At 37.7% G+C, this 22409-nt stretch overlaps 1 protein-coding gene across 1 annotated transcript; it reads right to left on the bottom strand.

Annotated features, from left to right (window-relative positions):
- Positions 1 to 34: 34 nt before the first annotated feature.
- On the bottom strand, positions 35 to 22177 carry TIMM8A (translocase of inner mitochondrial membrane 8A). The gene is made up of 2 exons (XM_053698958.1): positions 22016 to 22177; positions 35 to 608 (listed from the first exon to the last, which is right to left on the bottom strand). The coding sequence occupies exons 1-2, from the start codon at positions 22118 to 22120 to the stop codon at positions 447 to 449; spliced, it is 267 nt and encodes an 88-aa protein (XP_053554933.1). The 5' UTR covers positions 22121 to 22177; the 3' UTR covers positions 35 to 446.
- Between the last annotated feature and the right edge of the window lie 232 nt (positions 22178 to 22409).

Here is a 22409-nt window from a genome sequence, read left to right as displayed (position 1 = left end):
AAAAGATTCTTCTTGAATATGACACAGACTAACATGACTGCTGGAGAGAGACAACAGCCCTACAATGTAAGTACACAATATAGGCTATACTGAAGCTCTCTCATTTATTGAAGTGCATAGGTTTCTCACCATAACATAAAATAAGTCATCAGATGTAGACATATTGTACATGTGGATGGCAGGACATCTCACTGTGCCAGACAGGTTGAGTCATGGCCTAAACGTCCAGTTTTCAGTCCAACACTCACAAAGCTCACTCTTCCCACAGCAGACCAGGCTATCAGAAAAGATCAACTAGACTGTTATATAAAAATGTTCAATCCACTAGACATTTTGTTTCCCCCTTACAAAGGTTTTCTGAAATCCTGTTTCCCCCAATTGTGCCAATCCGCTTAGAAGATCCCTGCAGTTTGTTGAATAAACTTTTTTAGGCGAGTTTCCTTTCTTTATTCAGATAAGCTCTCAGAAAATGCCCCTCTGGATTTCTGTGTTTGCTCAAGCCGGTTAAGGATAAACTGACTGGTATCTATGAATCTTTCAACGCAGTTCACAAAACAACCTTCACTCCGAGCGTCCAATTTTGGACCTGGTTTCTCCATACACTTCTCCTGTAAATGATGGAAAGAGATCAGTCAGATACATATGCTAAATAACTAAACAAGTGTGGTTACATAGTAATTGAAATCCATCTTAAGAAACATGTTATATATAGTACAAGTTAAAATGGAATCAAATAAGTTCCACCTTAAATCAAATTATTAATAGAGCATTTTGTTGGTATAACTAATGTATTCAGACCTTATATATTGGAGGAACCCCTGAAGCATTTCCAGGATGACACAGGCCTCTAGGGGAGAACATACTTTACCAATCCCACCAACAGTTTTTTAACCATCTTAAAAAGGTATCTCCCCTCACTAATCCCCTCATTCTTAGTAAAAGTCCAATTCATGATAAAAGGATATACAAAGTTGAGTATTACCTAGGATAGAAGATATAGAACTGTCTGGATTTTGTACTGGTCTTCTAGTAGTCTTAGCCTACTTCACCAGGGGGCTGATCATCAAAAGCTCTCCAAGCCTGGAGAGAATTCACACAATATTGTTGGAATTTATTTCCTTTTTGGGATTATATTGCAATGTAGGTGTCTCTCAACTTCCAGAATCATGCATAGCAATATAAAAAGCTCTCAAGCTAAATTTTGCCTTTATAAAATTATTTCAGGGACCTCGCAGCACTGAAGAGATTTGTTAATCTCAACTGAGTGGAGAGCTTTAAATAATTGGGCACTAGATTAGATGACCACAAAGGAAAATATTTAATAAAAATAAAAAATTGGCTCTATTATCCTTAAAGGGACAGTTTACTCAAAAATGTTCTCCCCTTTAATTTGTTTCCAATGATCAATTTTACCTGCTGGAGTGTATTAAATGGTTTACAAGTATTTCCATTACCCTTATATTGGCATATGAAATAGTTTATTTAGCCTGTGGTATCCCCACCTATTCTAAAAGTTTTTTTTTTTTTTTTTTTAAGTTTTTTTTGTTGAGGTTTTGCAGAACAAACATAAAAACATAGTCCGCCTTTTGATAACAGAAGAAAGATACAAACATAGTTGAGCAAGATAATGCAACAAATATAAAATACATAGTTAATAGGCTGATGGAACCTCGATTTTGTAATACAATAGAGTGGCTGACTGACCAGTTAAGAACATATTTCTAGACCAAAGGGTCTATGAGGATAGAAGCCAACTGATTGTCAGATGGATAGCTCTTTATGAGCTACAAAAAGCAAAAGAATGAATATATAGTATGGGGGGGGGGGGGGAATTCAGCGGGTAAGCACCGCTATTTGAATGAGGGACAGGGTGGGAGGGCGGAGCCATATATAAACAAGGGACTGTTTATAAGATATAGAATTAGATATACCGTCAGGCATTAATAATTTAAAGTACAATTGGTAAGTACGTTGACAGCTCTACACTTAAGCCCTTTCCTAATAAAAAAAATTAGCCATAAGCTCAGAAAACAAATATATTATATAGACATCCAATCTTAACATAGAATTACAATCCGTATATGCATAAGTGAATGGGTAGACCACTTAATATGGTGGAGACTATGAAAAGATATGAACTTTAAGGCTTAAAGAAATAGATTTCCATACAAGAAGTATGGGTGCCCTAATTACCTCAGCGCTCAGTCTTTCTAACCTATAATATTATGGATGTACTAGTGTGAGTGGTGGACGAGGCAAAAGAAGTGTGAGCAGGTCCTGAAATATTGCATATGTTAATTAGGAGGGGGGATAGAGGGTAGAAGTGTGTGAGGGGTAAATAATCTATAATTATGAGGGGAGCTGGAAATGTGTGCGGCTTTATGCAGGCTAGCTAGAGTGGAAATAAGGTCATAATGATACTGTGTGTATAATTAGGGGTTAAGTATTGAAAACTTTAAAAAATGAAGAGGAACAGAGGGGCGCCTCATGTGATGTATCGTCAGGTAGAAACACAATGAATTCAAAAGATAGCCAAATGGGTATTCACATACTCCAAGAACACACTGATGTGTTGGTAGGGTCAGGCTGCAGATTAATATAGGTGTGACAGCTCACCCATTCAGTCACGCTCTCAGTGATGTGGTGCTGGGGAATTGATAAAGACACAGAAGAGGAGCACTGCATGTGCAGACTGTTAAGAGTATAATCAGCAGAGTTATACTTGACAAAAAATGGGTACTCACATACTCCAGAAGCACACCAATGTGCTGGTAGAAACAGGCTGCAGATTTAGGCAGGTGTAGCAGCTCACCCCAAGGCACAGTCTTAATCACTGTGAGGTAGTAGATACGGTATTCCAGAATCAGCTTGCACCAAATGTTAGGATTATCCCTTATGAAAAGAGTCCGGCAGAAGGTACCTCAAACCTACCTCTGCCCTTTATACCTAACAGACTGACATACAAACATTGAATTCATTTTGTTTCTACCTGACGATACATCACGAGGCGCCCCTCTGTTCCTCTTCATTTTTTATAGTTTCACCTGGACCCGCCAGTGAGAAAAAGGCAGCCACTACATGAACACAGTCTACACCATATCAAGGACATTATATTTTATATGTTAATGGTGTTGTAAGAATCATTCCTATTTTCATATAAGATTTATTTTTATGTTTGTTTTTTATTTTATATCTTCTGGTTATTATAGACGTGCAAACTCTTTATTATTTTTTATTTCATTATTTATTTTAGCGCCCCCTTGTGTGACCATTTCACACATTTTTTATATTTTCATAGTATTGAAAACTTACAGCTCAAATTACTAAATTGTGCGTGATCTGGAGATAGTATATTTGAAGGCAAAAGTAGGAGCATAACCTATGTTTATAAATACAGCCCTCACTAGCTCAGGTATGTAGAGCTGAGGAGCATACATGGATTTTAACCTAGGCCTACCTTCATTTGAGACCTATGAGTAATTCTGTACACAGAAAACAAACATGTGATCTTCAATTTTTGTTATGGATCCTCTGACATATAAGAGAGCTAGGCCCCATAGTAAAACTATGTAACATATATCCTAAGGTATATAGCAAATAAGAGTAGGTGGAGAGTAAAAACAAAATACTATTCTCCTGTCTTAACTCCATTGGTAAGAAATCTAACTTGGTGGAGCTTAAGTGCCTGTTATAGAATAGAGGCGCATTTAGCAAGGTGCACAAAATTAATGTTATCTATGTAAGAGTATTGTGTTGGTGCTAGGACAGACAGCTTTAATAAAAATATAGCTCTGCAATATTAACAGGCGCATTGCAAAGCATTATGTACCTATCTCCACAAATAAAAGCATATGCCTATGTAACTCATTAGTTACTTCGTGGCTTAGGATTATGAAAACATGTTTAAGAGATAATACAATGCTATACATGCATATCAATAACTAAATAACAGGGTGTCCTAGTATATTAACACAATAGTACAATGCAGTGCGCAGTGTGAGAAAAAATGTAATCTGCTATTTTAGAACTGCATTGCATAGAGTAACCATTCTATGGAACATTTAGGGCCTATTACATGAAAGAATATAATAAGTGTTATCGTCCTACTAGAGATAGTAGTAGGAATCATAGGAGTCATTGTCTTTCACTTTAAATAAACCTAAACTCCAACGTAGAAGAGGTCACTGAAATGAATGCTAATGTACATGATAGATCCAGTTGCCATTCATAAAGTCATCCTATATCAGCCTTCCTCAAATAAATAACCAAGGGATTACTGAGCCAGTCTCTTAGTGACCAGTTCTTATCATACATTAGTGCAAGCAACTGGTAATTATAAGGCTATGACAGAATAGACCCCCTTACTTTAGGCCATGAGGTCACTCTGACCACTTAAAAAGAATAATATAATACAAGATGTCTTTCGGGTCCCATATTTAAATGATAATAAAAGCTGATGCCATATATGCCAACATTCGAGATCCAAACTGTGTCTGCCAAGCCGTACAACCATGAACCGTGTGTGTAGTATATGAAAGATCATTTATGAGGCAGCATTAGAGTCAAACAGTCTATACATAGTCCAGGACCTAATAAAATAATGATGGGGAGCAGGGATCAATGTCCAAAAGGTCCACACAATGCCTCGATGTTTATGTAGAAAGAGACACCTACACCTGTTCTAGTGTCTCCAGTAAGTACCTTGTTGTAGGGAGAACAAATGCATAGCTAGCCACCCGGGTCAAAAGGGCTCCTTAGAGATCTCATAGGCGCAAGGGGGGTCAGACCAAAAGAAGTTGTTCCAGGGAGGCCACCACCGCAGTCTCCCAGTTGCAAGTTAGAAGAGACGCATGTGTGAGCAAACAGTGACATCCCATCTGCGCCAGTCGTCTTCAGTAATGGCTGCATCTCTGCTAGCTCCGTCTCGTAGGGCAAAGTGAAGGATCTTCTGGGAAAGTCAGAGCTAGGCACCCGGGGTGAAGCTATGGGAGGCTTAGCTAGTAGCTGGATATTTGTCTCGGTACGAGAGGTGAGTGCGTGCCAGAAATATTAGTGCTTCCGGCTGAGGTGATCACGAGGGCTGGTAGGCTCTGAAAATTCAGCCCCATGCTGACGGGATCCGACCGCATTGCGGTCTCTGTGGGCTGCATCTAATACAGGTGGGGTGATAGCAGTAACAGTTAACAGCATAGATTCAGGTAGGGTCTCGCCCAGAAGTATTTGCTGGTCAGCCGGTTCATGAAGAACTGCCTTTAGGAGTGACGAGAGGTCCGTAAAGTTCTCCTCCATCTGCCATGTTAAATGCTCTAGCAGGGATCTGACAGTATCATGGGAGTCCTCCATAGGTGGAAATGCCATCTTTATAAGTATCGCCAATTTATGGAGAAAGTTAGTGTTGAGAAAATAATCAAACAGCTATACTGTTGCTGAGCTCTTAGGGATTGCGGCCCAACTTTTTGTCCTCGTGGTGGCCTTGACATACGTATTTCTGGCTAGAGTAATACTTTCCAGTTGCCAAGTCCGATTTATACCTCAGATTATGTGATGAGACATAAGGGGTCTGTGCTAGAGGGTTCGAATTAGCAGTATACGTCCGATCAGCTTGGCGGCTGGCTCCGCCTCCCATTCTAAAAGTTTTTGACCTCTAGGCCAAGCTGTATTAACACAGCCAGTAGAAGAAATTACACTCCCAGTGGGTTATAGAAGAGATAAGGTAATAAAATGTTAATTTTCCATTGTTCTCTCCAAGTATTGGTGATTGGTTTATGGATAAATATAAGATTAAAGAAGCAGGTATATGTACACAATGTGATACAGTAATGAGATCTGATTATACCTACAAGCTCAACCCATTTTATTAAGTTGTGGCTTCAAAACACAAAATCAGCTAATTCATATACATAAATAAGCCTTAAAAAAGCCAAATCTCATACATGTTATACTATGCAGCTGGTAAAAAAAAGTAATTGGAAACACATTAAGGGAAAAACTATTTTATAGTATACTGTCCCTTTAAGCTACACTAGTTTTGTAGAACTGGTTATAAAGAAAACTGTTAAAAATGCCCCCCCCACCACATTTTTCAGTATTAAAAAGGGACAAGTAAAAAAAAACAAAACAAAAAAAAACTTTCATGATTCAGACAGAGCATGCAATTTTAAACAACTTCTGTTATCAAATTTGCTTTGTTCTCTTGGTAGAATTTATTAAAGAGTAAAACTAGGTAGGCTCGGGAGTGTACACGTGTCTTTAGTACTCTATGGGAGTGTTATGCAACATTATTTGTATGTTATACAAACACTCCTGCCATAGAGTACTAACGACACATGCACACTCCTGAGTCTACCTAGTTTTACTCTTCAATAAAAGATACCAAGTGAACAAAGCAAATTTGATAACAGAAGTAAATTGGAAAGCTTAAAATTGCATGCTCTGTCTGAATCATGAAAGATTAATTTTGACTTTACTGTTCCTTTCAATTACTTTTTATTGTCATTTTATATATCAATAGAAAGGCCAATATGTCAGTTAAAAAATGGTCTAGAAGGGAGAAATAGAGGCGCCACATAGAGCAGTACAATCTTGAACAGAAGTGACAGAGGGAGACCCAAAGTCTCTATTGAATAGCCTCTCACCAGATCTTGCGGCACAACCAGAGTGCCAGACCAGACGGCACGGGACCTTCCCAGTCGCCCGTAGGACACAGCGGCAGCTTCAAGGCACGTCCCAACAGAACAGGTACCAGGGCTATCCAATCGAGGAAACTATACGTATACGGCCAAAAGTCAGCAAGTATCAGATTCGTTAGAACCACAGAGGAGCACGGGTAGTGTAAAAGTACAATCTTTATTTTGTACACAGTTTCTCAGCATAAAATCACAGCTGTTTCATCAGGCTCCATACACTTTCAGATATGTGCTCCTTATTTAAAACGTCAGTGAACCAATCAGAAGCCTAGCCGGTAACACCTACCGTGACGTCAGAGTGACCGTCACAATCACCTGCCACCAATGAATGGAATACTGACGGTAAGTTAAAAATAACAGTACTCGAAAATACAAACTTATAATAAAGTTGGAATACATACAATGCTAATATACATAAAAGCTATACTTATAATATTGCAATAAAAATGCTGTTGTAATCAATGAGATTCGGATAAACTGCACTCGATAATACAAATAGAGTATTTTAGGCATAAACGTTCTCCTTAGTCTAGACGTTAGAGGACCAATCAGAGGCCGGGCCAGTGATCACGCCTACCATGACGTCAAAAAATGACAGTCACGATCCCTAACACCAATGATGGGAATCCTAACGGAGACTGATAACATCATCAAAATATTCACAACTATATTCTCGTCTATGCAAATCATACAATGCAGATAGGCAAGAAACATATACATGTAAAATACAAAATGATAAAAACTGAAAATATAAAATAAAATAATGTAAAATAATAAAAAGAGACTGTATATATATCATCGTAATCTATTTGGTTCAGAATAGACCAAGTACCATAATGAAAATCAATTATTAGATAGTGGTAGAAATATTATCAGAGGTACAATATGCTTATGTGTGTCAAATATGTACCTCTAGTGGTACATTATATATATATATATATATATATATATATATATATATTTTTTTTTTTTAAAACATTTTAATTTGACTGAAAATGAGCCCTGCTTCTGTCCAGGAATCCATTACAGTCATATAGCAGTAGTGGTGGGGGGCTGCTCCTTTCAGAAATGCTGTGCCTTGCTGATATAAAAAACCTTGTAGATGCAGTTAAGTTAACCCAGCAGCTAATAGCAGAGGGGACTGCAGTTTTAGCCTTTTTGGGAGCCGTGGGGTTAACTGCATCTGCTATGTATTTAAGCCGTTTCTCAGAGAGCAGGAGATTGTGTTGGAGGTTCCATAATGTTTACATACCCTAAGTTTCAGACTGCAGACGTCCCTAGGGGAAAATATAAGTGGCCTTCTCTGCTCTTTATTCCTGCATGGGCTCTGCTTTTAGATTTCTAGATTGATCGACTGCTTCTCAGAACAGAAAGTGAAAGTAAAAAGAGCCATTTTACAAATGTGTGCTAAAAGCAACCACTAAATGGAGCTGGTTTGCAAGAAATCACAAATAAATGAATGCATTACAGCCACTTCTAAAGGAATTTTTTATGTAGGAAAAATCACGACTCCTCGCGGTTTTAAAATCGCGTTGATTAATTGTGGTTTTAAATCGCATATGCGATTAATTGTGCAGCCCTAATATATACATATAGATAGATATATATATATATATACACACACATTCGCATTTGGTGGTGAAATGGTGGCATGAAATATACCAAATGGGCATAGATTAATACCTTGGGGTTGTCTACTTAAATTTTTTTTTTTTTAAATTATATATATATATTTTTTTTTTTTTTTTTTTTTTAAACTACAAATTCTCTGGTATTTTGGGCAATGAAATTGCTGGTAGCAAAGGGGTTATTTAAAGGGACATGAAACCCAAAATATTTCTCTCATTCAGATAGAGAATACAATTTTAAACAACTTTCCAATTTATTTCTATTTAATTTGCTTCCTTCTCTTGTTAACCTTTGCTGAAAGGTTTATCTAGGAAAGCTCATGGGCAGCAGAGAACCTAGGTTTTAGCTGCTGATTGGTGGCTATATATATATATATATATATATATATATATATATATATATATATATATATATATATATATATATATATATATATATATATATATATACACACATACATATATACATACATAAACACATACACAGACTGATTGTCATTGGCTCTTGCATGTGTTCAGTTAGAAACCAGTAGTGCATTGCTGCTCCTTCAACAAACGATACCAAGAGAATGAAGCACAATTGATAATAGAAGTAAATTAGAAAGTTGTTTAAAATTGTATATTTTCTTTTTTTTGCAATAGTTTTTATTGATTTTTTACAATGTATACAACCTCATCATATATCAACACAAACAATAATAAAAATAAATAAAAAAAACAAAAAGAGAAAAAACACAAATACAAATAAAATATTGCCGTCAAGGAAACACAGAATGAGCTCTGTCTATCTTACAATTTCAGCAAAGCTGCTCCTTTCAGAAATGCTGTGCCTTGCTGATATAAAAAACCTTGTAGATGCAGTTAAGTTAACCCAGCAGCTAATAGCAGAGGGGACTGCAAAAGAGAAAAAACACAAATACAAATAAAATATTGCCGTCAAGGAAACACAGAATGAGCTCTGTCTATCTTACAATTTCAGCAAAGCAAACAAACAAACAAACAAAAAACAGATGAACAAACAAGAAAAAAGAAAATGGATTTCTCATCCTATATCCTATTTTTGCACCCATAGTCAACTTAAGAAATCGATTATGCATAATACCACACTGAAAGTTCACATCACATAAACGAATAGGCAGGGGAAAAAAAAAAAAGTGTAAAAAAATTTTTTTTTCTCCTTCCCCTCCCCCGACTCTCTCTCCCCCCACCACCGCTCTAGCACTCCCACCCCCCCATCCCCACTGGGTCACTCCAACCAGCTATGCGGAAATACATTCAATAATGTCAGGGGGAAAGAATCATCTTTTGTGACGATATAGGGTATGATAGAATAACCGGAGACCACTTCCAAAGAAATTTCTTGATTTGTTTCTCAGCGGCGTCATATAGTTGATATGATTCAAACACTACTTGATCTTGTAATATTTTAAAGACCATAGTTAGACCGGGCGTACTCTTAGCTTTCCAATTTTTCAAGATACAATGTCTAACAGCTAATATAATTGTGTTTAAACTATTTATAGTGTTGAAATTAATCACATCATTTGATGAAACCAGAAAAATAACGTCTCTCCCATCTAATGCTATTGTTACTTTGTATAATTTATTGAACCAAAAGATAATTTTCAACCACAATTGTCTAACCTTAGGGCATGTCCAAAACATATGGAGTAAATCTGCCTTACCATGTGCACAACGTGGACATAGATTAGCTGTCATCGGATAGAATTTAGATATTTTCCATGGTGATAAATAGAAATTATTAATCAACTTCATATGAGATTCTTTCCACGATATAGGTATTTTACATTTACCCATGGCCTTAAAGCTCTGATTAAAAGAATCATGGTCTACTGACTGAAATATTGAAACCCATACCTTACATAGCTTATCCAGAATAAGCTGGCTCTGTTTACTCAGCAAAATATCATACATTAGAGAAATCGACGCATCTCCTGCAGTAAATTTTTGTACACATAACTTAATATCTGCCCAAATCATTGTGGTCGAAATACGCCACTTCTGACCTGTGACAAAATGCCGAATTTGAAAGTAGGCAAATAGATCAACTCTATTAATCCCAAATTTGCTAAAGATATCTTCTACTGATGCCATTTGGCCACCTTCATCTAGAACTTGTTTTACATAATGTAAACCTTTTCCAGCCCATTCTCTAAATGTTTTTTGATATAACCCTGGTAGAAAACTCGGATTACCTACAATAGGTAAAAATTCAGAAAAGGAAAAATCCAAATCTAAAAAGATACAGAATTTCTGCCAGGCGGATACAATATTCTTAATAGAAATGAGACAGCAAATATTCTGCGGCAGCTTCTGTACTGGGATGTGTATAATGGCTTTTAATGCAAATGGCGCAATTAGAAACAAATCTATTTCTTCAGAGGCTACTATACTAGATCCAGCTATCCAATCTACCGCTATTTTAACCAAAAGCAACTATGTTATAAAGTTTGATATTCGGCAGCGCTAATCCTACTGCATCTACCTTTTGCATTAATCTTTCCAAACCCATTCGAGACTTATTATTCCAAATGAATTTGGAAAAGACAGCATTAATTAATTTTATATCCTTATTTAAAATAAATAGCGGGAGATTCTGCAACGGGTACAGCAGACGCGGAAAAACAATGGTTTTAATTAAATTGACGCGCGCGGTCAAGGAGAGTGGAAAAGCTGCCCATACCTGTAGATCTGCAATAATTTTCTGAAATAATAGCCCATAATTATCTTTATACCAGTGACTAGGATTTCTATGGAGGAACAGACCCAGGTATTTAATACCGTCAACTTGTTTAAATGGACTGTTGGGTACTCTGTTCTGAGTATTGTTTAGACACATTAATTCACTCTTTTCCAAATGTATCCTGTACCCAGAGAAAGAGCTAAAATTTTCCAATGTATGCAGAATCAGTGGGATAGATTGTTGTGTATTCGCTAAAAATAATAATACATCATCTGCATATAACAATGTTTTAAGAGGGTGGGTGCCCATCAGAACTCCCGGTAACACTTTCCTGAACTGTATTGCTAAAGGCTCTAAAGCGATATTAAAAAGTAACGGGGATAAAGGACATCCCTCTCTTAGGAGTATTATTTTCGGAGATAAAGTCCCGTTGATCAAAATGAAGGATATAGGGTTATGATATATTTTACAAATAAATTGTACAAATTCACCTTTAAACCCAAACTGATCTAATGCTAGAAATAAGTAATCCCATACAATCGAGTCAAAGGCTTTAACCGCATCTAAAGATAGAATAGCCGCATTGTGCCACAACGGCCTCTGTTTACTCTTATCCACATTCCACGCATAGTCTAAAAAATTAACCAATTTACGGATATTTTTAGAAGGATTTCTCCCCGTCATAAATCCAGTTTGATCTGGATAGATAATTTTATATAAAAAGATAGATAACCTAGATGCAATAATTGACATTAAGATTTTATAATCTGTATTTAAGACCGAAATTGGCCTATATGAGGCCGGATCCTCCGCATTTTTAGCCTTCTTTAAGAGTGAAATATTAGCTGCTGAAAAGTAATTTGAGATAGAACTCTGAGAACAAAAATAAGAATTAAAAAGCTTTTCTAAAATTAGAGGTATCTCTTTGTTTAGGCATCTATAAAACTCCGCCGGGAGTCCATCCGGACCTGCTGCCTTATTTAACTTTAAATTATCTATTGCTTTGCTAATTTCTACCGAAGTAATTGGAGCGTTAATTACCGTTAAATCATCAGACGATATTTTAGGGACCTCTATCATATTCCAAAACAGATCTTGCTTCACATTATCTATTTCAATTCGGTTATATAACTGTTGATAATAGGTGTGGAAGATTTCTACGATTCTTTTAGTTTCGGTAACTCTACCTGTGTCTGATTTAATAGATAGAATGAGATTTCTCTTTTGCTTCACTTTAGACAGTCTAGCCAGATATTTCGCGGAGCAGCCATGTACTCCTCTAAAGTGCAAATTAATTTTTGTCTCTTCTTCTACTAATTTTTGCTTTAAGAAGAGATCTCTTTCTTTTCTATTCTCTCTATATTTCCCCCAATTAGCCGCTGTCGGATATGAGCAATATTTTCTATAGGCATTCTTGACTTGGTTTGTAATTTGAGTTTCTCGTGCTCTATTCTTTTCTTCCCTATGCTCACAAATGCTTGAATCTCTCCCCGGATAACAGCTTTAAACGCTTCCCAGAAAACCTCTGACTTATGAAAACGACTTAAATTCTCAAGTGCCGGGGAAAAGTGAATCTAGGGATTCCCCCTCTTTCTTTATTACCTGAAAGTAAGGAAAATGAGACTATAGCATGATCAGATACACAAATCTCTCCCATTGTACTTTCTAGATCCTGCAATAAGAGTATTTCAGAAATTAAAAAAAAAATCTATTCTAGAAAAAGTGCGATGTGCTTTAGATTCACATGAGAATGCCAGTACATCCGGATTTTTAAACCGCCACACATCAATCAGCTTCAGCCTCAGACAAAATTGTCTTAAATATTTAGCATATCTAGTATTGGTCAATATATTATTTTTTTGAGAGTCTATCTAGCTCTGGACTAAGAGTTACATTAAAATCCCCGCCTAAAATCAGATTCTCTGCTACAAACGGGAATAACTTTAACTTCATCTTTTCCCAAAAGTCAACTGAAAAATCATTTGGGGCATATACATTACATATAACTAATTTCCAATTTTTCACTTGTATCTGAAGCAAGATAAACCTAGCTGCCGGGTCAAATTCAGCATTAATTATTTTATAATCCAATTCCTTGTGCAAAAGTATAGCAACTCCACATTTTCTAGCTACCCCTGAGGTAGAGAGAACCTCCCCCACCCACTTTATTTTTAATTTGGCTGCTTCTTGTTCATTAATATGAGTCTCCTGCAAGAGTACTACATCAGGTTTATACCGAGTTAACGTTTTAATTACTAATTTACGTTTAGCGGGGGAAGTTATCCCCCCTACATTCCAAGATATAATTTTAATTCCTTCCCTCATCCACCATTAAAATCAATATAGCACATGCTATATATTTCACACAATAAAGTCAGTTTTCAAAAAAAAAAAAAAAAATCAATATAGCACAACCCATGATAAGGACGAGGGGGGGGGGGGGTGGCAGCGCGCTCGGGAAGGAGGGACCCCAGGCGGCGGACGGAGAGAGGAAAAAAAGCGAAAGAGAGAGAAGAGAGAGAAAAAAATAAAAAAATTACAACAGGAAGGGAAAAACATATCACACATAAAATACAATATAACAACTTCACTGCATCCGTTAACATATAATCCCTGTTATTTAGAGAAAAAAAACAAATTCCATATAGGATAACCTTTCCATTATATGAAGACTAAAACTTTACCCTATCTATATAAAAATTTTTTACATCTGCCACCTCATCAAAAGAATATTTAATACCTTTGTCCTCAATAATTATACGCGCTGGATATATCAGGCGAGCTTTAACCCCTTTATTTATTAGTTGCGAGCAATATGGGGCCATTAGTTTTCTTTTGGCCGACGTCTCATATGAGAAGTCCTGGAACAACAGAATCCGGTTCTTTCCAAAAATGGGTGGATCATTTTTTTAAAATAATTTCAATATTTCAACTTTATCTTGAAATTTTAATAGTTTAAAGATACAGATTCTGTTCCTCGTGACTCCATCCGAGAAAGATTTCTTGGGGCCCAACCTATGTGCTCGTTCTATCGCTAGGGGTAGCAGCTCTAATGTTTGTTGTAGTGTAATTGAGGTGAATTTCAACAGATCCTCATATTCTGATATTTCTGGGAGGCCCACTATCCTAATATTGTTACGCCTGGAGCGATCCTCAAGGTCCTCCAGGCGTGACTGCATGCTTTTAATTTTAGCTTCCTGTTTCTGAATTAAGTCTCCATGAATGAGAGATATCTTCTACCTCAGAGATTCTTGTCTCAGCCTCAGTTAATCTGTTCGAAAACTGCCTAACTTCAGAGGACAGTGTAACTAACTCAGCAGAGATAGTCCCTAGCTCTTTCTTAATTACTTCAAACTGTGGGGAAAATATCTCTGTTAGCTGAGAAATCAATGTTTGGGAATGAGAGGACATTTTATTGGTTTCTGTTGAGCTATCCAAACTGGTATCTGATATTTTACTTTTTTTATCTTTTATTTTTACAGGCATTTTGGGTGAATTAGATTTCACCTGAGTGATAAATCTATCCATAAAGGATAGAATGAAAAAAAGCAAATAAATCAAGTGCACATTGAAGTGAAGACCCTCAAACACAAAAAACAACAAAAGAAACTATGAGCAAATCTCTATAACCCCCTCCCCCCCTTTTCCCCCTATATTATATTTTCAGAATTAACCTCTTAAGGACATATGACGGAATTTTTCCGTCATAAAACAATTGAGCAAACTGAAAGCTGTGTCCTTAAAGGGTTAAAGGGATAGTAAACCCAAAAAATATTTTTAAATAATTAAAAACTATTTAAAATAATAAATATAGATTTGCAATTGATACCTTTGTAAAGTTTTCTCAACATTTTTATAATTTAAATTTGAAACTTAGAACTGCGCCAAGCCCATTTTCTAAACATTATATGGTGCCTGTTACGATGTTCTACCTAGGTAGAAACATCATGGCAGCCCGCATGTGCATTAAAACTATTTTATACCAACGCATGCGCAGACTCGTCCCCCAGTCTCACTCTCAAGCAGTCTACTAGTACTGACAGGAAGTTGGAGGGGCAGCTTCCAGCTTCACACTTGAGAGGAAGAGACGAGGAGAGCAGTGTGTATACTAGAATTTCTGCCTTGCCTGTGATGAAGTCCATCCGAGTTTTAGACGTTGAATACAGCAGTGAGTTTGAAAGCTATGTTTATTTAACTGTCAGGCTCATCTCCCTCGGTCCCTCCTCCCTCTGGCAGTGTTTGCTTTCATGTGGAAACGGAGCCCTCACCGTCACTAATCCAGCAAACACAGCAAGAGGGAGGGGGAGATGACCCCGACAGTTAAATAAACATAGCTCTCAAACTCACTGCCGTATTCAACGTTCAAAACACAGATGGACTTCATTACAGGCAGGGAGGAATTCTAGTATACACGCTGCTCTCCTTAGTACAGCAGGGATGAAGTGTAGGACAGAAGCCGCTTGTAAAGTCTTAATGAGTATCTGAGTATAGTGTTACCTGTCTGTCTCCACTCAGTTGCCCGTGTGAACTTAAAGGGACAGTAAACTTAAAATATAATGTTATATAATTCTGCACTATGTGCAGAATTATATAACATTATATTTTAAGTTTACTGACACTTTAAGCTGCCCCTTCAACCAATAGGATGAATAAGCTGTGAACAGCTGTTCTTTAACGTCAGTACTGCACATGCGATGCTGACTGAATCTAATCTTTAAATTAAGGTGCCCAGCCACTTTGCCATTGGATGGGGGGCGGGTGCTGGATTATATGAGCCATGCCTGATTTTGTGGGCGGTCATTACCGCACATTTCATAACAATTTAACCTTAACATAAGGTATGTGATAGTTTTTTTTTATTAAAATAAACTATTTTAAATTATTACATTTATAATCATTATTATAATAGAATATTTTAATTGGGTTCACACAGGAATCAATTTCTAACCCTTTAAAGAGTGACAATTATAGTAGTGTTACTACAATAGTATTAAATAGTGCATAGTAGTGCATACAGGCCTGTAAATCTCTCCTACCTTAACCAGTTAGTTGTAACTGTTCTTATGTTTACATGGGCTTGTCTCCTTTTCAGATAACATACACAGGGCTTTCCAGCTCCTTATAATTCAGCTTGATCTCTACTTTATAGGTGCTTGTATACCACTTCAGTAAAGGCTTGCACGCCCAATTTTAATTGCCTAAATCTAATTAATAATTCTCTATAACCCAGAGAATATAGGGATAATATATTGGCGAAAGATAACATATTCAGCACCTATAACCACCCTTACAATACATCACTATATATGTACAGGCAAACAAACCCAATATAGCGTGTTCAACGTCTCCCTTTAAGTGATAAAGTTTAACCAGATTTCTTTTAGCAAATCAACATAAAATTAAACACAGCAACTATCCCCACACAGCTCAGCTTACACAGCACATCCATAAAAATACATTCTCATATTTCTATTATCCAAGTATGGTAATTAGCCACTTTCCTGAAATGTTATTTTGTCCTCCACTTTTATGTGGCAAACTAGCGTTCTGCAGGATACTCTTTCATAGCAACTTAAGAGTCTTACACATGAATATATGGATGCTAGAGCAACACGTAGACACACTATATCCCCACTGAAATGTCGAAACAGCTTAACTGCAGAAATGTCCCCCTCTTCTTTATTCTTTTACCAGGAAAAGGAATACAGGCACTAGATCTCATGGATGGAGAACACCACAACCACTTCTTCGCCTAGTAACTACCGCAAGCTAGCGGGCTACTCAGTTCCATTTACCACCACAAACAACGGAAGAATTAACTCACATGTCCCGCTCCAGACTCCTTAAGCTGTGTAAGTCAGGACCTGCAGGGCCGCTCCTTAGCCTGAATACCACTGCTCCGTTACTTCCTGTATACTCCGTCCAGACGCGGTGCGTGAAAAGGAATTCCTCACACACCTCCGCTTCTTATTGGTAGAATAAGGTGGCTCGAGCGTCGAGCAACTCTTGGATTGGTCAGGACCCTCCTTCAGCTGTATCGCTACTTTCACAGCTATCGGCTGTAATGATCCACAGTGATCCGGGAGAATCCTTTGCACTAAGCGAGCCCTAGGAGGTGTAACCACCCCACAACGGGCACCGCTTTCCACCCTTGGCTATGGTACGGCCCTTGTCACCGTTCTACTCCAGCTGCTCTGCAAAGCCTTAACACTGCTGCTGCCAGTCCTGACTCCAGTGAACACCGCCACTATCCGCTGGGTCCTTAAAGGGACAGTCAACACCAGAATGTTTGTTGTTTACAAAGATAGATAATCCCTTTATTACCCATTCCCCAGTTTTGCAAAACCAACACTGTGATATTAATACACTTTTTACTTCTGTGACTAACTTGTATCTAAGCATCTTCTGACCACCCCTAATCACATGACTTTTAGTTATTATCTATTGACTTACATTTTAGCCAATTAGTGCAGTGTCTGCCACTAGCCACGGGCGTGATCACAATGCTATCTATATGGCCTACATGAGCTTGCTCTCCCATGCTGTGAAAAGTAAATAAAATAGAGGCGGCCTTCAAGGGCTTAGAAATTATCATATGTGCTTTCCTAGGTTTGCTTTCAACTAGAATACCAAGAGAACAAAGCAAAATTGTTGATAAAAGTAAATTGGAAAGTTGTTTAAAATTACATGCCCTATTTGAAAAATGAAAGTTTTTTTTGGACTTGACTGTCCCTTTAACCCCTTAACGCCTGAGGACGTGCAGGGTACGTCCTCTAAAGGATGTCAGTTAACGACCAAGGACGTACCCTGCACGTCCTCGGTGTGGAAAGCAGCTGGAAGCGATCCTGCTCGCTTCCAGCTGCTTTCCGGTTATTGCAGCGATGCCTCGATATCGAGGCATCCTGCAATAACACTGTCTGGCCATCTGATGCAGAGAGAGCCACTCTGTGGCCCTCTCTGCACCGGACATCGATGGCCGGTATCGTTGGTGGGTGGGAGCCGACTTGGGAGGCGGGTGGGCGGCCATCGGTGAGTTGCGTAAGGTGGAGGGGGGCGGGATCGGAAGCGGAGCCGACGGGGGCGCGCACGGGCGCGTGCACGGGGCGGGAGCGGGTGGGAACCGCTACACTACAGAAAAGTAAAAAAGTAAAAGTAAAAAAAAAAAATTAAATAAACTTTTTTTTCTAACCATCTAAGGGATCTGGAAGGGGTGGGGGGTTGGTCTTGGGGGGGGGGGAAGCTACACTACAGAAAAGGGACATTTTTTATTTAAAAAAAGCATTTTTTTTCACTAAACTGGGTACTGGCAGACAGCTGCCAGTACCCAAGATGGCGCACATTAAGTCAGAGGGGGAGGGTTAGAGAGCTGTTTAGTGGGGGATCAGTGAGGTTGGGGGCTAAGGGGGATCCCTACACAGAAGCATATGTAAATATGCTAACAAAAAATGCACAAAAAAGCCCAAATATACCTTTTATTTTAGTACTGGCAGAGTTTCTGCCAGTACTTAAGATGGCAGGGACATTTGTGGGGTAGGGGAGGGAAGAGAGATGTTTGGGAGGGATCAGGGGGTCTGATGTTTCAGGTGGGAGGCTGATCTTTACACTAAAGCTAAAATTAACCCTGCAAGCTCCCTACAAGCTACCTAATTAACCCCTTCACTGCTAGCCATAATACACGTGTGATGCGCAGCGCCATTTAGCAGCATTCTAATTACCAAAAAGCAACTCCAAAGTCATATATGTCTGCTATTTCTGAACAAAGGGGATCCCAGAGAAGCATTTACAACCATTTGTGCCATAATTGCACAAGCTGTTTGTAAATTATTTCAGTGAGAAACCTAAAATTGTGAAAAATTTTATGTTTTTTTTAATTTGATCGCATTTGGCGGTGAAATGGTGGCATGAAATATACCAAAATGGGCCTAGATCAATACTTGGGGTTGTCTACTACACTACAGCTAAAATTACCCCAAAAAGCTCCTTACATGCTCCCTAATTAACCCCTTCACTGCTGGGCATAATACACGTGTGGTGCGCAGTGGCATTTAGCGGCCTTCTAATTACCAAAAAGCAATGCCAAAGCCATATATGTCTGCTATTTCTGAACAAAGGGGATCCCAGAGAAGAATTTACAACCATTTATGCCATAATTGCACAAGCAGTATGTAAATAATTTCAGTGAGAAACTGAAAGTTTGTGAAAAAATTTGTGAAAAAGTGAACAATTTTTTGTATTTGATCGCATTTGGCGGTGAAATGGTGCCATGAAATATACCAAAATGGGCCTAGATCAATAATTTGGGATGTCTTCTAAAAAAAAATATATACATGTCAATGGATATTCAGGGATTCCTGAAAGATATTAGTGTTCTAATGTAACTAGCGTTAATTTTGAAAAAAAATGGTTTGAAAATAGCAAAGTGCTACTTGTATTTATGGCCCTATAAGTTACAAAAAAAGCAAAGAAGATGTAAACATTGGGTATTTCTAAACTCAGGACAAAATTTAGAAACAATTTAGCATGGGTGTTTTTTGGTGGTTGTAGATGTGTAACAGATTTTGGGGTTCAAAGTTAGAAAAAGTGTGTTTTTTTCCATTTTTCCTCATATTTTATATTTTTTTTTATAGTAAATGATAAGATATGATGAAAATAATGGTATTTTTAGAAAGTCCATTTAATGGCGAGAAAAACGGTATATAATATGTGTGGGTACAGTAAATGAGTAAGAGGAAAATTTCAGCTAAACACAAACACCGCAGAAATGTAAAAATAGCCTTGGTCCCAAACGGACAGAAAATGGAAAAGTGCTCTGGTCACTAAGGGGTTAAGGCATGTGTAGTGAATATAGTGAGTATAGCAACAGGCTCAAGGTACCAGATTTAACAGTATTGTTTTAGCCTTTTTTCTCTCTTCCAGTTTTTTTTTTTCTTTACTATTCATAAATTGAAGTTGCGGCTCGGACTAAAAGCCGTTAGAGAAAGTCTTTTGGGGGTTTCCTACCAGGGCCAGAATCTGTTTGCCCTGCTCCCTAGGGTGCTGTTCTGCACCAACAGCGGGAGAAATGGCCGTAGGAGATCGTTATACACAGCTGCTCACTCTCCATGCACCACGTCAGTCTCAGCGTGCAATACTGAACAGCTCCTCCCTCCGGAAACTCCCAGCAAAATTGTATATTTTCTCTGAATCATGAAATAATTTTTTTGGGTTTCATGTCCCTTTAAGTGTCTGTTTGACCACCTGAAATGGTCAGTCAGTTATGCCATGTTTTATATTTTAATTCAATTTTTATTGAGGCTATCAAAACTCATAAAACCAAAATGTACAATCAAGACAAGCTCAATACAATAATTTGCATAAAACTGACTTGGCAGAATAAAGAAAACAAATAGGTACACATTCTCTCTTGGCTCTGTACAGACAGGGAGCAGGGTTGCACACGGGCACTCGTGTGCAATGTTAAATGCGTGCACCGGATCACTACCCGCCAGAGGAGAAGCTGGGCGGACAGGGGTGAATATTTACGCGCCTGGATGATTAATCGAGCCCATAGATATACATTGTAGTGAAGTGTGACCTAATTTTTGATTACATAATATTGAAATGTTAAAAAGGAGAAATATCACAACCTTATAACATGAAAAACACCAGGTTCATCTCCATGAAGTTTAGGTTTGATAGACAGCACATATATTCAGCATAAAATTACATACAATTTTTCTATCTAAATATGTGTGCTATTAATTTTGTAGCTTCTTTGTTGTTAATCCCCATCAGGTGGCAAAGAAGTCACTCAAAAGGACTCTCACTACTAGTCACTATGAGAATGGCGCTTCACTTGTAACAGTTGTAAAATACTGGTAATAACATGGTCATAAAATAATTACTGTAAGAAGGCAAACTAATGGAGAGTTGTCAGCTCGATCATAGGCACGACTGGCATAAATGGACAAAGACACTGATGTGAAGAAGGCAAGAAGAAAAATAAATTAAAGGAAGACAATTATGCTATTTTTGAGTTATACAAAATACCATAGCACAGAGCTGTTAAGGTTTGGTGCATGGCTCATAATTTATTAATGTAAGGTGGTGATTAGGAGGTTAATGCAGTCTCAATGCTACAAACATAATACATTGTAAGGTGGTGTTTTGGTTTAGTATCAACCTTTGTTTAATTGGGCTAGGGGACAATAATAGTGCAGTGTATTGAGGTACAGTACTTGCACAGTTTGTTTTTCTTTTGAAAATAGTTTAAAGTAGGAATTGGGGCACACACTGAATGCAGACTTGCAGGTTTATCTCATGTAATTGTGTCAATTACAACATAAGGATGCAGAGTTTATGTTCTTTGAACTCTCATATTTGTATAAAGGCACAACCCTATGGTTTGTGTAATTTTGTAGTGATCTGTTAAATATTTGCTTCTTCCTACATCATGTCCTTCAATTGGAGCCCTACACACCTCTTGTGGGGGTTCTGCTGCCATATTTATCAGTAAAAATTATACAAGGTCTAAACCTGCACTGTCCACAAGCAACGAGTATTTGCAGATATGATAGTTTTACCCTTTTAAATATAAATTCTTTAACTTTGGGTCCAACTAAGCTGCTTAGAAAATATAGCGCTTTGCCTTTTTTTTCATCAATGTATTTACTATAAACTACATTCCCCTTTGAAACTAGTGTCTTTACTGTTACCATGTGGTCCCACCGTTTGATAAAATTGTATTACTTGAAGAACTCTATACGTATAAAGATAAGTGTATATAAGGAACTGTATATGCGTGTAAGGATCCATTCTTGAGTGATTGTAAAAGTATATTTGCAATATGTCAATGAATCAAAATAAGTATAAGAGCTAATTCCGTGTATATGTTAAATATATAGCATATTCCGATAAGTATACGCGTTTTAATGAGGTGTGTTTAACCCAACGTGGGCCAAAGGCGTGAAACAAACGGGTTTAGCGTTGTTATAAGTATAATTTATAAAACTACACACCCAGCACAGTTCTGTCAGCTGATGCACCAGACCCTGAAATCGTTGTTTCTGGGTTTCCGCCTCAATAAACCTCTGCAACTGTGGATCTGCTGCAGCCTCCATCATGTGCAGCTCACGCCAACCGGCTTGATGGCTGCCCTTCAGCTAACCCGGAAGCTTATTTGCTAATTAAACGAGAAGGGTCTAGCTGCAGACTGGAGCTCCACTCTAGACAGGAAACATGTGACCTCCACTCAAAGCTTTTTTTTTTTTTTAATCAACTTTAATGTAACAAACAACCTATAGACAATCATTCTGAAACGAAACATTTTGCAGCTTTCTTGTTCTTCTTAATGTGCACTCACAGTGGTTACCTTATAAATGACAATCAGCATAAACCACTGTGAGTGCACAT

Source organism: Bombina bombina, chromosome 1 (assembly GCF_027579735.1).
Source record: "Bombina bombina isolate aBomBom1 chromosome 1, aBomBom1.pri, whole genome shotgun sequence".
Lineage (NCBI taxonomy): Eukaryota > Metazoa > Chordata > Amphibia > Anura > Bombinatoridae > Bombina > Bombina bombina.
Note: the sequence above shows the minus strand (reverse complement) of the source record. Positions and strands in the feature narration are given on the sequence as shown.